Here is a 12,849-nt window from a genome sequence, read left to right on the forward strand (position 1 = left end):
TATGGCAAATATCAGGACTAATATAAAAAAAAAATTAAAAAAATGGCGAGAATGAAATATTTTTTACCGGAGTGAGTTGAGTGAATTGTCTCCGTTTAATGTGTTTTAGTTGTCCGGTTGCTTTGCTCCGTGATGAAAATAAATATTTTAAATAATCTAGTCTCTTAAAATTTAATTTGTATAATAAATAAATGTAAAACGCCAAATAATTATCATCGGATTTATTAGCTCTTGTCATCTATCTCCATGTTTAAATCATTAAAATACAAAAACGTCGCTTGACAATTGTGCATACAAACAAACTATCAAAAGAAAAAAACAAAAAAAAAAAACAATAAATATTTATAATTAAATATCTAATAATATTTATCAATAATTAAAATATAAAAAATATATACCTATCATAATTAAAAAAATTATAATATAAACAATAATGATTAATTTATTTTTATAAAAAAAAATAAAATAAATAAATTTGATAATAAATGTGTATTTTGGTGTTTGTTGTGTATTATTAGTGATAAGGGCGGCCAAATGCAGGTCGTCAAAAAATCATCAAATTACAAATGATGACATCAATGTTACCTAGTTTTAATCCACCAATTGTTAAAAGATTATTAGGATGGAAAAAAGCTGAGGGTGAAGATAAATGGAGTGAAAAAGCTGTTAAAAGTTTGGTTAAAAAATTAAAAAAATCAAGTGGCCTCGAGGAACTTGAGAAGGCCATTACAACACAAAGCTGCAACACCAAGTGCATTACCATACCAAGGTAGATAATTTAGCATTGAAAATTAATTAACTATTTATTTAAATTCATCTTCATCCAATTTATATCTTAAATTACTCCAAAATGAAAATAAAATGAAAAAAAAAAAATAAATAAACATACACATGTAGATAATAATTTTCTTTTTATCTTTGAAAAAAAATTTTTTTTTATTTTTTTTATAACTCATTGTATTTTTAGGTGGGGAAAGGCCAATGTGTGCGTACTTGACACCCACGTAATCGATCAAATAAGCCGAAAAAAAAATATATAAATTTTCATAAATAATTAAAAGTTTTTTTACTCCAATTTTACTTTTTTTAAAAAAATCATTTTTTTTAAAATTCATTTTTGTTGTTTTTGTTGTTGTTGCTATTGTTATTATTATTATATTTAATAATGAAATTGAAATTTCTTTGTCTGGCATTATTTATCCTTATAATATATTTTTTTTTTTTGGCAATGATGTATATAAACTTGCGCAGATGATAGTCGGCGCAAGTTGTACACACTTTGCCAAACTTCGATTAGAGTTGATCATGGTCCGACTGTTGAGATGGTGCCTATCAAGGCTATATTGCGGTATCATTGCTTCTCATATATTAACACACACACATACACAATATATGTAGCTTTTTTTGCACATTTTTTTTTTTTTTCATTGAAAATACACTGTTATATACCTTAATGAAAAATAAATAAAATGAATGATATGTTTTTCTTTTTTAAATAATTCACCATTAAAATTCAAACCGTTATTCTCATCATCATCATCATCATCATGGTTTTTATTTTTTGCTTTGTCAACTGTATTTTCAACTAAACTAGATACAAATAGTTTTACTTGGAAAATTACTTTTTTTTTTATTCAAGTTTAATTAATTTAACATATTTATTTTATTTTTTTTATTCACATTTAATTTGTTTGTTTTGGTTTTTTTCTGATGATGTTACATATCGTTATTTAACTTTGGTTTATCAGGAGATAATAAGTTTTTACAAAATAGGAAATTTATTTTATGATTAGGCCTTCGATTTGTGTATTTTTTTTTTTTCTACTGTTTGTGTTTATTATCTTTTTTTATATTTATTATGTTAATTTTTTTTTTTTTATCTATTTGTAGTTTATGATAATGTAGTATTGTAATTTTTTTATTTGTTTTATATTGTCAGTTGTGTTTTTTTTATTTAAAAAAAGGAATTTTTTTTTTTTAATTTTACACGTGTTTAATATACTGTCTACTAATTTTATCTCGTGTTAAATAATTAAATGAAATTCGAGAAAATGATACTTGCTTGATTTCACGATACAATAATTATATAGTATATTTTTTTACTTTTAAAATTATTATTTAACAGTTAAATATATACCTGTCAATAATATCCTCATGTCGTTTAATTTTCTTTTTCATAATTAACATGTCAGTTTTATAAAATACTTGTCATAAAATTACTTGAAAAATAATAAAAATTTCTTTCTTTAAAATATCAATTTATTTAAACAAGAAAAAAAATTTTTATTTATTTTTAAAAAACCACAATAATATTTTCAATTATTTATTAATAAAAATCGTGATTTTAATTTTTTTTCTTTTTCAAATTCAATTACATATTTCAATACCGTTATTAATATTAGTAGAAAAAAAAATACTTTTAAATTTTATAAAATGAAAGAAAGAATTTTAAATATTAGTGATTTTTTTTTTTTAAAAAAATCAACTGAAAAATTAATTTCTAAGGCAGATTATTATAATTTACAAAAAATTTATAAGTAATTGAAATTAAATTTTTTTTTAAAATTATTTTCAACTTGATATACATATTTAATTTGAGTATAAATTTAAGCTTCAAGATGTAATTTAAAAATACATTTAAATTAAATGTAAATTTTTTATTTTATTTTTTTAATTTTTTTATTTCTCGCCGAGTTTGTACGTTTGTCTTTGGTGTTCAGTCGCATCTTCCACACGAAATTTTAACGCGTCGTTTGGAAATAGCACTAGTTTATATATATATAATAAATATATATAATGTATAAATTTTGTATGTGTATTTGTAACATTATTCTGTCTGATTTTGCCCTCCTCACCTGTCTTTTTTTTTTTTTTTTTTTTTATTTTTAAACAATTTTTTTCTCTCTAACATCATCAACACCCTCTTTTCGCCTGCCCTTTTTTTTTTCTTATATATTCAGCTTCCATCTACTTTTGACAATGTCAACCATGCTTTTTTGCAAATTGAATAAAATTTTAGAAAATAAAAACTTGTCTGAAATTTTTTTTTTACAGACCATTGAATAACTGACCTACCGTTTCAATTTTTAAACCGGTTTTTTCAATTTTTTTGTTACCGTGTGATCTCAACACATTAATATTTCATCCAGGAACAAAGAAAATTTAATAATACATTCAATTTAATATAAAAAAAAATTTATTATACTCGTTTATATAAAAAAAAAATTTTTAAATGAAAAAAAAATGAGTTATTAAATAGAAAAAACGATTTTTTTTTTTTTCCAATTACCTTTGACGTAATTTTAGCTTTAAATTTTGATTTGTTTATTTAACATTGAATATTATTCTGTAATATTGATAAAATTTATTAACTTTTTGTTAATGTTTTTTAATTTATTTTAGTATTTTTAAAATTAAATAAAAATACATGGAAATTTAATTTTTCAAATTCATTAAAATAGTTATTGACATAAAAAAAAACAATTTATCATCATAAAAATAATTCAACTATTTATTTATTTATTTAAAAAAAAAATTGATAAAAAAAACGAAAATTATAAGCTATTTATTAATAATATTTTCAAATAATTTCAGTGTATTTTTGAAGCACCCAGCGAGACAGAATAAAATAAATATTAAAGTACAATTTAACATTGAATAAAAAATTTACAGGCACTCATAAAAATTTCTTACATATAAACCATATGACAATACTTCAAGTTTAAAAAGAAAAAATTTAAAAAAAAAAAAACTACTACTGGTATTGAAATATTAAACACAATGGTCCATCTCACTCGCAGACATTTAAAAATAATTAATTCAATGAATATTTCTCCCCTTAATAAAACAAAAAAAAAAAAATAAAATAGAATAATAAAAATCAATTATATACTTGTAACAAATAATAAACGTTGTCGAAGATCAATTGATTTTAAATTGAAGATATAAATTAAAGATTACATGCGTTGCTAGGGAAAGAAAATAATAATTTATTGTCAATGAAATATAAAAAGTAAAATTTATAATACATAAATTGAATGATGATATATAAAAAAAAGTATATAAAATTTTATAAAATAAATTACATAAGCTATTGCACATAATCATGCGATTGTAATTTTAAAAATAAATTAAATATTTAAAAAACAATAATCATATTATCTGACATTATATTTAAATGTCGAGTCATTTGTCCTGTTTATCCTCAAACTGACCATTCACAACACAATCTTTATAATTTATTTTAATATTTTTTATTTTTTTATTCATTATTTAAATAGTAACATTTATTTCTAAACAGAATAATTAATTTATCAATTAGCTAATTGTTACTCCAAAATTAAATTTATAAAAAGACCAACTTTCAGACGATATCGATCCAAGTAGACCAATCAGTCTCATCAAATTTATAAATAATAAAAATTAGATTCTCTAAAATTAAATAAACTATATAATAATAAGCTTGATTTTGAAATGAAAAAAAAAAAAAAACAATAGTTTATTGCTTAATATTCCAAGAAAACTAAAAAGATGAAAATAAATATAAATTTTTTTTAATTTTTTTTTTTTTGATAAGAGAATATAATTCCTGTTTATATATTTGTTTATTTGTTTATTTAAAAAATGAGTCATGATATTCTTAAAAATATAATGCTCGTAAATTAAACACCGCTGACATGCGTGTTTAATTTTGTTTTTTTTTCTATTAAAACTCTTATAATTAATTTTTTTTCAAATAACAAATATTAATTTTACTTAATCGTATTTTAGGTATACCTACATAAGTCTTTCTTAATTTTTAATTTTATATTTTATATGTACAAGTGGCCTTGTAGCTCCAATGTGGTCCAACCGAAATTGGAGCTTGTTTCTAAGGCTCTTTGTTTCATTGTCGAAATGCCCCTTGAAATAAGAGAATAAATTTATTTTTATTTTTTTTTCATTTCGCTGACACTTTTTAAAACATAAAATAAAACACCAACCCAACTGAACGAAAATAAAATTTAAAAAAATAAAAATGAATGAATGAATTTACGAAATGAAGAAAATAAAATAAAAAATCTTTTGGTATTTCAAAAGAAGAGAACATGAGTCTCGGCAAGATCAAAGATATTCCATTGATTTAAAAAACTTTTTTTCTTCTTTTTTTTTCCTTCTAACAAAAAAAATATTTATTTTTATATTTTTCGTTTTATAAATTGTTAATTAAATTTAAATGATTTAATATTTAATTGTGTTTTTTTTTCTAATTTATAAAAATAAAGGCCTACTCCTGGTGGTGTTGGTGATAACGGTGTACAAGGTGGTCGTGGAAAAGGACTTCCCCATGTTATTTATTGTCGTCTTTGGCGTTGGCCAGATTTACAATCACATCATGAATTACGTGCTATTGAACATTGTGAATATGCATTTACTCAAAAACGTGATGAAGTTTGTGTAAATCCATATCATTATCAGAGAATACAAACGCCTGGTGTATGCCCATCAAATAATAATCACACCGAGCAAAATGGTAATGAATTAAATTTTAAATAAATCAATCATAATTAATAATTAAATAATAAAAAAAACAACAGAAAGATAATTGAAATATAGTCATACATATATTAAATAAATAAATAACAATTAAAATAATAATAAATTTTAACTATTTAAATTCTAAATAATATTTTTATTTTATTGTCAGCAGTTTTGCCAGCAATTCTTGTGCCTCGATATAATAATTTATCTGGTGACGAGTCAGTACTTTACAACACTTCATTGGAAGAACTTAACGTTAGTGTACCAGAAAATGCAAATTTTCCAACATCATTAAATACAAGACACAGTAATCAAGCTGGTATTCAACAAGCATTACAGCAACAACCAAATAATCCCTATCAAGGAATGCAGGTAATTATTTAAAAAACATTTAATGTTATTTGTTATTAATAATAATAATTAAAATTAAATATGATATTTTTTTAAATAGAGTATGCAATCAACAAGTCCAGCAAGTGTTGGAAGTATTGGTAGTGTACAAGGTTCACCACATCCAACAACTGGTTCAATGGATCCACCAGCAGATACACCACCACCAGGTTATATTAGTGAAGATGGTGATAATATGGATCACAATGATAGTATGTCATTATCACGTTTATCACCAAGTCCAGTTGATGCACAACCAGTTATGTATTGTGAACCAGCATTTTGGTGTTCAATAAGTTATTATGAATTAAATACACGTGTTGGTGAAACATTTCATGCATCACAACCAAGTATAACTGTTGATGGTTTTACTGATCCAAGTAATTCAGAACGTTTTTGTCTTGGTTTATTATCAAATGTTAATAGAAATTCAGTTGTTGAACAAACAAGACGACATATTGGAAAAGGTGTTAGACTTTATTATATTGGTGGTGAAGTATTTGCTGAATGTCAATCTGATTCAAGTATATTTGTACAAAGTCCAAATTGTAATCAACGTTATGGTTGGCATCCTGCAACTGTTTGTAAAATACCGCCAGGTAATTTCCATTAAATTTTTATGTTTTTTTTTTTCCTTTTCAATTTAACAAATGAACAAACAAATATAATAATATATTAATTTAAATTATTTTTATATTTTTACAGGTTGTAATTTAAAGATTTTTAATAATCAAGAATTTGCTGCACTTTTATCACAATCAGTATCACAAGGTTTTGAGGCTGTTTATCAATTAACAAGAATGTGTACAATTAGAATGAGTTTTGTAAAAGGTTGGGGTGCTGAATATCGTCGTCAAACTGTAACATCAACACCATGTTGGATTGAACTACATTTAAATGGACCACTACAATGGTTAGATCGTGTTCTTACACAAATGGGATCACCACGTTTACCATGTTCTTCCATGTCATAAGACATTTCCGTATCACTGACAAACAAAAAAACATATATATCAATTAAATTCAACCATAATATCGTGAAAATTTTCAACATGAAAATAAAACTGTTAAGTTTATCTACAATAACAAAAATTCAAATATCATGATTAAGATAAAGCATCAGTTTTATTCTAGCCATCGTGTGTTCCATAACATCAAACCCAATTAACAAACAAAAAAAAAAATAAGTCTTGTTTTATCTTGTCAAGGCATAACGTGAATAAAAAATAAAAGGGTTATATGATGCTCAGGTGAATCACAAATACAAAAAAACAATACAAACACCATAATAGCCGGAAAAAGAAAATAACTATTTATATTAAAATTATAACAGAATATATAACAGAATATATAAACTCGTAGATGTATTGTGTATTTAATTGAGAATTTAATATCTCAATTTTTACATGTTTTTATCAGATAGATAGATAAAAAAAAACAAACCATAACAATAGCAGTACCGTTTGATTTTGACAAAAAAAAAGCCAGTGCATTACAATGCTGGCTTGCAATTTAAATGGCATATATACAAAATATAAATATGACGTGAACAAACTTATTGTTTTTAAAAAAGAAAAAAAAAATATTCATGAATGTAAAATGTGTGTGAGAGATTGAGAGTGAGAGTAAATGTCGGATGTGTATTCATATTTCTACGTACTCGTTAATTATAAAAAAATAACAAATAAAAAAACAAACAGATAAATAAAATACAAAGGTTTAAATAATAATAATAATAATATAAACTGAAAAACTGAAACATAATAAGATAAATATATATTAAAGACTCGTTTTATAAAGTTTTAAAACATGTAAATATCAACAGTTTATATGAATGTACTAAAAAGTAAAGAAAAACAAGTAAAAAAAAATGAAAAAAAATTTGATTAAACTTTAAAATAATGTCGGAATTATAAAATGAATTGACAAAATTATTGAAAAATATTTAGATAAAATCTGGGTGATGATAATGATGACCAAAGTGAGATGGAATGATTTTTTTTTTGATATTTTTTTTTTTGAGTTATTGGAGAGAAGAAAAAATTAAAAGTCTGGTGATGATTTTATTGAGATTGGTAAACTTTTTTCGTACTATAATATCTTGTCTTAAATAAATAATAATTTTCATTAATAAATTTAATGCTTTGATATCTTTTGTGAGAGAATAGAAAAATATCTTATATAATATCAATGTAGAATTACGAAAATTATAAGCTGCGAATGAAAGAAAAAAAAAGTTAAAAAAATATACGAAATTTAAGAAGATGGATTTTATTTTGATAAAGTGTATGAGCATCTAGATAAAAAGGCTATGAAAAATTATAAAAGGCCTTATATAAGAAAGCAAAAAAAAAAAATATTAAAAGAACAAATTATAAGAGAATTTTAATTTCTTCAAGAAAATTATTAACTTTTTTTTAGATAAAAGTATACGCTGTGTGTGAAAATTTCTATTTTATAAATGATATTTAAAAAAAAAAAAAAACAACAAAATTTTATTATTAAATTTTTGAAGTCGCTATTGTCAATTGTTTATTTAAAAAAAAAAAAATTGACATTTGAAATTTTTATTATAAAAATAATGTTAAAAAATTCTTTGAGATTTTTTTTTTAAATATTTGAAAAATTAATAACTTCAATCATTTGGTTGTAAAAATTTAAATATTAATGTTATGTTATTATTATTATTATTATTTTTGAAAATAATAAAAGATAAATAAATTGATTTTATATTTCGAGGATGATATTGAATGAAGAAAATTGCTTGAAGAAAAAAAAAAAATACGAAAATGAAAAAAAAAATTGTGACAAGATAAAAATAATTTCTATACAAAAATTTGATGATAAATATTCATCATTTACGCGAAATAATTTTTTAAATAAATATTATCATTTTTAAATAATTAAAAGAGCATGAAAATAATTTTTTTTTGTTCATTTATTTTAATGAATTTTGTTTGATTACATTATAAATAATTTTCGTACATTTTCTTACGTTATTTATATTTTAATTGTTATGTTTCTAATCAACAATCATTTAAATCATTATTATATCCGTTGACAGTGATAAACCAATTAATTGAAACTAAAATAAAACAAAAAAAAAAAAACATATATATTTCGTCAATTATTTCCATGTTAATTTATCCGCCAATTTCGTTAATTGAATTATTAAAAAAAAAACAATAATCATATGTTTTTACTAGTTGTTATTGACCATAAATAAAATACGTAATAAAAAAAAATAAAAAACTATCAATAAGGGGTAAAAAAAAATAATAATAAATCAACTTGCTAATCAGACAGTGTTTTTTTTTTTATTAAAAAAATCATGAATTTTTATTTAATTTATAATTTAATAAATATATATTATTTAATTTTTTTTTTCTTGTCAAAAAGCTCGATCAATGATGCTTTGAAAAATAATTTAAAAAAAAAAATAAGCACTTGACAACACAAACAATGCCATGCTGTGATAGACACGTACTGCTTCAATGAAGATATTCATTTTTCAATTTATTATTTAATGGCAATATCTATACTAATAAAATATAATTAAAAAAAAAATTTAATTTTCTTGAAGTTTTTAATTTTATTTTTGCTGGACATTTGCCAAAGCTTCATTGAAGCAGGGTAAAATTAATAATTTCATAAGATTTATCACGAGCTTCTTCTTTTTTTAATTTTATTTTTTAAATAATAATTATAATTATCATGTTATTATTATTTTGACTTTAAATATATTAGTTTATTATTTTATTTTATTTTATTTTATAAGTAGATCAAATATTTTTATGTGTATGCGGACACATGGGCAAATAAAAATGAACGAAATAGCATTGAACATGAAAATTCATAATTTGAAATTATGTTTATCTAATACAATTTAAATAATTGATTATAATAATTATTATTATTCATAAAAAAATAAGGATAATTTTTTTAATTTAATGGTATTGTTTAGTTGTTTGATTGTTTGTTTTTTGTTTTTTTTTTTTTTTTATAAATGTGAAAGATGAGAGCTGTGAGAAAGATAGTCTGAAAAAAAAAAATAACGTAAGAAACGAGTTATGAAAAATGTGTGAGATAAAATAATAATATTACAAATACTGCATGAAAAAAAAAAAAATGATCTTTGATAAAAACTAGAAGTTGTAAGCAAATAATTTTAATTATTAGCTTTTTTTTTTTGCATGAAAAATTTAACGTGGGTTTTATTATTAAAGAAAAAAAAATTATAACAATAGGGTAATAAAATTATTTAAATATATTTTATAATTATTATAAGATCTATTTCATTTGTTATTAAATGTATCAATATTGAATTTTTTTTTAGTTTACAATAAAACAAGTACGAAAATGATATTTTTTTCTAGATTAATTTCGAATCAAGCAGATAAAAGAACAAAGCTAGATGATTTTATTTCTTTTTGTTGATTTGTCGATTTTTTGTCATTTTTCAATTCGATATTGCGTTGCTAATCCTCAAACTAATTATCTTTAAATAGTTTCTATTTCACAGATGATTGATTGAATAATTGACGCAGGTTTTTCATGGCCGTATAATTTTTTAATATTGTGACAGACATTTTGGTAAGTTAAACGTTCAAACGTTTCGATTGGAAATTTAAAATATGGATAGAATTCTGGAAGTTTTGCTTTATATATTCACAAATTTTCATAATTTTCACAGAGGCTAGGAGCCATATGCTCAGCCGCAGTATTGAATTCATCGGCGAAAAAAAAAAAAAGCTCATAACTTACGAACTAAGTAACATAGAGACTTCGTACTAGCGCATTGAAAAACTCTATCGCCCGCATAATGGGTTTTTTGTTCTGTGCAATAAATATTTATTGTAAAAAAAATATTGAAAATCAAAAGACGTGTGGGAAATTATAAGTTATAATCAATAATTTCTATTTATAGATATATGTATTATTAATTTTAATATTCTTCTCAGAAATTATATTATAAATGCCAAATAAAAATGAAATAAACTCAAATGATTAATAAACTTTATATTGTAAAACATGAATAAACAAATAAAAAAAAGAAAATTGGCAACGAATCAGCCAATGAAACAATTCAATAAAATTGATACAATTTTAGTTATATTATATATTAGAATTCATTTCATCAATGAATTATTTTATATATATTTGAATAAAAAATAAATCATAATTGCAAGATTATCAAGTTTTTTAAATATTTTTTATTTTCTAGTATAAATAATTATCTATTACCTGAAATATTAGTGATTGTTTTATTCAGTTTCAAAGTCGTGAAATATACAATAATAAATCTTTTTTACTGGTCATTATTGTACTGTTTATATATGCCAAATGACTATTCAAGAAACTTTAAAATTCTAAAAGTAACTGGGCTTCTGTCGTCGAGATCTACTTAATACTTATTATTAAAACAAAATGAGGGTTACATTTTTTAACTTTAAATATTTATCAATCTTGAATATATTTTTCAAAACAATCATTTCAATATTAAATTGTTTTTAAAAAAGCAAACTAACAGAACATTATCCCATTATATTTTTTCAACAAAAACAAATAATAAAACAAAATAAAAATTTTCCATTTTAAATATTACAAACAATTTATAAACTGGAAATTTTATATTCAACTAAAATAAAAGAGTTCAACAAACTCGATAATATTTATTAAATTAATTTTCTAAAAATAATATTTGAATGATAGACCTGGATTTAAAAAAAATTTTTAAAAACTAAAAAAAGCCGCATAAAAATTGACAAGTATTAATTTTTTTAAATTTTATTTTCTCTGAATTTTTGTCATTCAAAATTAAATATATTTATAAATTTTTTTTTTATTTTAATATTATTGTCATTTTAGTGATAATAGTATAATTTTGACGCGGAAAAATAATGGGAGTGAATTAATTGGAAGGGGTAAAACACAGTAAAAGTGGGAAATTAAATACGAGCTTTTAGATTTTAGTGTGAGTCGTGCTGGTACTTCCGTCGACATCACATCATAATATATACTGGAACGAGGCAAGCAATTATTATTTACATTATAAATAAATAAAATTTTAAAAAACACAAAAAAACACCTCTAAAATGAGCTGTCTCAATAGGTGTTTGCAAAAAAAAACAAAAAAATTATAAACTATTGTTTTTAGATTTAAAAAAAAAAATAAACCAACAATACATTGGCTAATTACACAACAATGAACAACGTGTAATAATTAATAATTCAATTTTTAATTTGACTAAAAATTTGTTAACAAAATTGGACTAATTAATTGTTAATTTAATTTGAAAAAAAAAAAGCTTGATTCATGAAAATAATGAAATTTGTAATTGTCAATAATTAATAACAAATAATTAAATTAACAATTAATAATTTCCTACAATTGATTGATTATTTATTTACTTTTTTTTCCTCGATAAATATTTATATATATTTTTTTTTTGAATAATTTATATGTTTGCAAATAATTTACACGATAATAAATTACAAAATGAAATAAATTAAATTATTATTTAATTGATATAATTAAAATTAATTGTAAAAAATAAAATATTGTAATCGATATCGTTAATTTAAAGCTTTAATTTTGGCTTACCAAATCTGGCTACACTCACATTAAACTTGTTTTGTCTTTGGTATTCTAAAAAATACATTTGCCATGTTGCGTAATATTCTATTCTAACAGATGTCTTATTTCCTAACAATAAATATATATATAAAATTTTTTTAAACACAAATTTAAACAATTACAATGACTATTAATAATTAATTCAGATAAATGATATATTGTCTTTTTTTTTACAAAGTGATTTTAAAATAGTCATAAATTTTTTTTTTTTAATTGTGGTATGTGAATTATTTTATAAAATTATTTGCTCGATGAAATATTGTGCCAGGGTAAATGAATAATTGACTCTAAATAAATTTATC

The 12,849-nt window shown here is 21.6% G+C and overlaps 1 protein-coding gene across 2 annotated transcripts; it reads left to right on the forward strand.

Moving 5' to 3' along the window:
• The first annotated feature begins 24 nt into the window (after nt 1-24).
• LOC122851434 (mothers against decapentaplegic homolog 3-like) lies at nt 25-7,990 on the forward strand. 2 transcript variants are annotated; one of them, XM_044150646.1, is made up of 5 exons: nt 25-769; nt 5,265-5,512; nt 5,690-5,892; nt 5,972-6,509; nt 6,616-7,990. In XM_044150646.1, exons 1-5 carry the CDS (start codon nt 567-569, stop codon nt 6,882-6,884), a joined length of 1,461 nt encoding a protein of 486 aa, XP_044006581.1. In that variant the 5' UTR covers nt 25-566; the 3' UTR covers nt 6,885-7,990. The 2 variants fall into 2 exon arrangements, with proteins under 2 accessions (XP_044006581.1, XP_044006580.1); XM_044150645.1 differs by having other exon boundaries at nt 44-769; nt 5,687-5,892.
• The last annotated feature ends 4,859 nt before the right edge of the window (nt 7,991-12,849 follow it).

Source organism: Aphidius gifuensis, linkage group LG3, assembly GCF_014905175.1.
Source record: "Aphidius gifuensis isolate YNYX2018 linkage group LG3, ASM1490517v1, whole genome shotgun sequence".
NCBI classification, from domain to species: Eukaryota; Metazoa; Arthropoda; class Insecta; order Hymenoptera; family Braconidae; genus Aphidius; species Aphidius gifuensis.

What these genes read in the sequence shown, in the direction of transcription:
- LOC122851434 (XM_044150645.1), top strand. Translation starts at nt 567, where the DNA reads ATGATGACATCAATGTTACCTAGTTTTAATCCACCAATTGTTAAAAGA. An exon ending in ATCCCTATCAAGGAATGCAG is followed by an intron (nt 5,893 to 5,971) that starts GTAATTATTTAA and finishes TTTTTTAAATAG; the next exon opens with AGTATGCAATCAACAAGTCC. An exon ending in TGTTTGTAAAATACCGCCAG is followed by an intron (nt 6,510 to 6,615) that starts GTAATTTCCATT and finishes ATATTTTTACAG; the next exon opens with GTTGTAATTTAAAGATTTTT.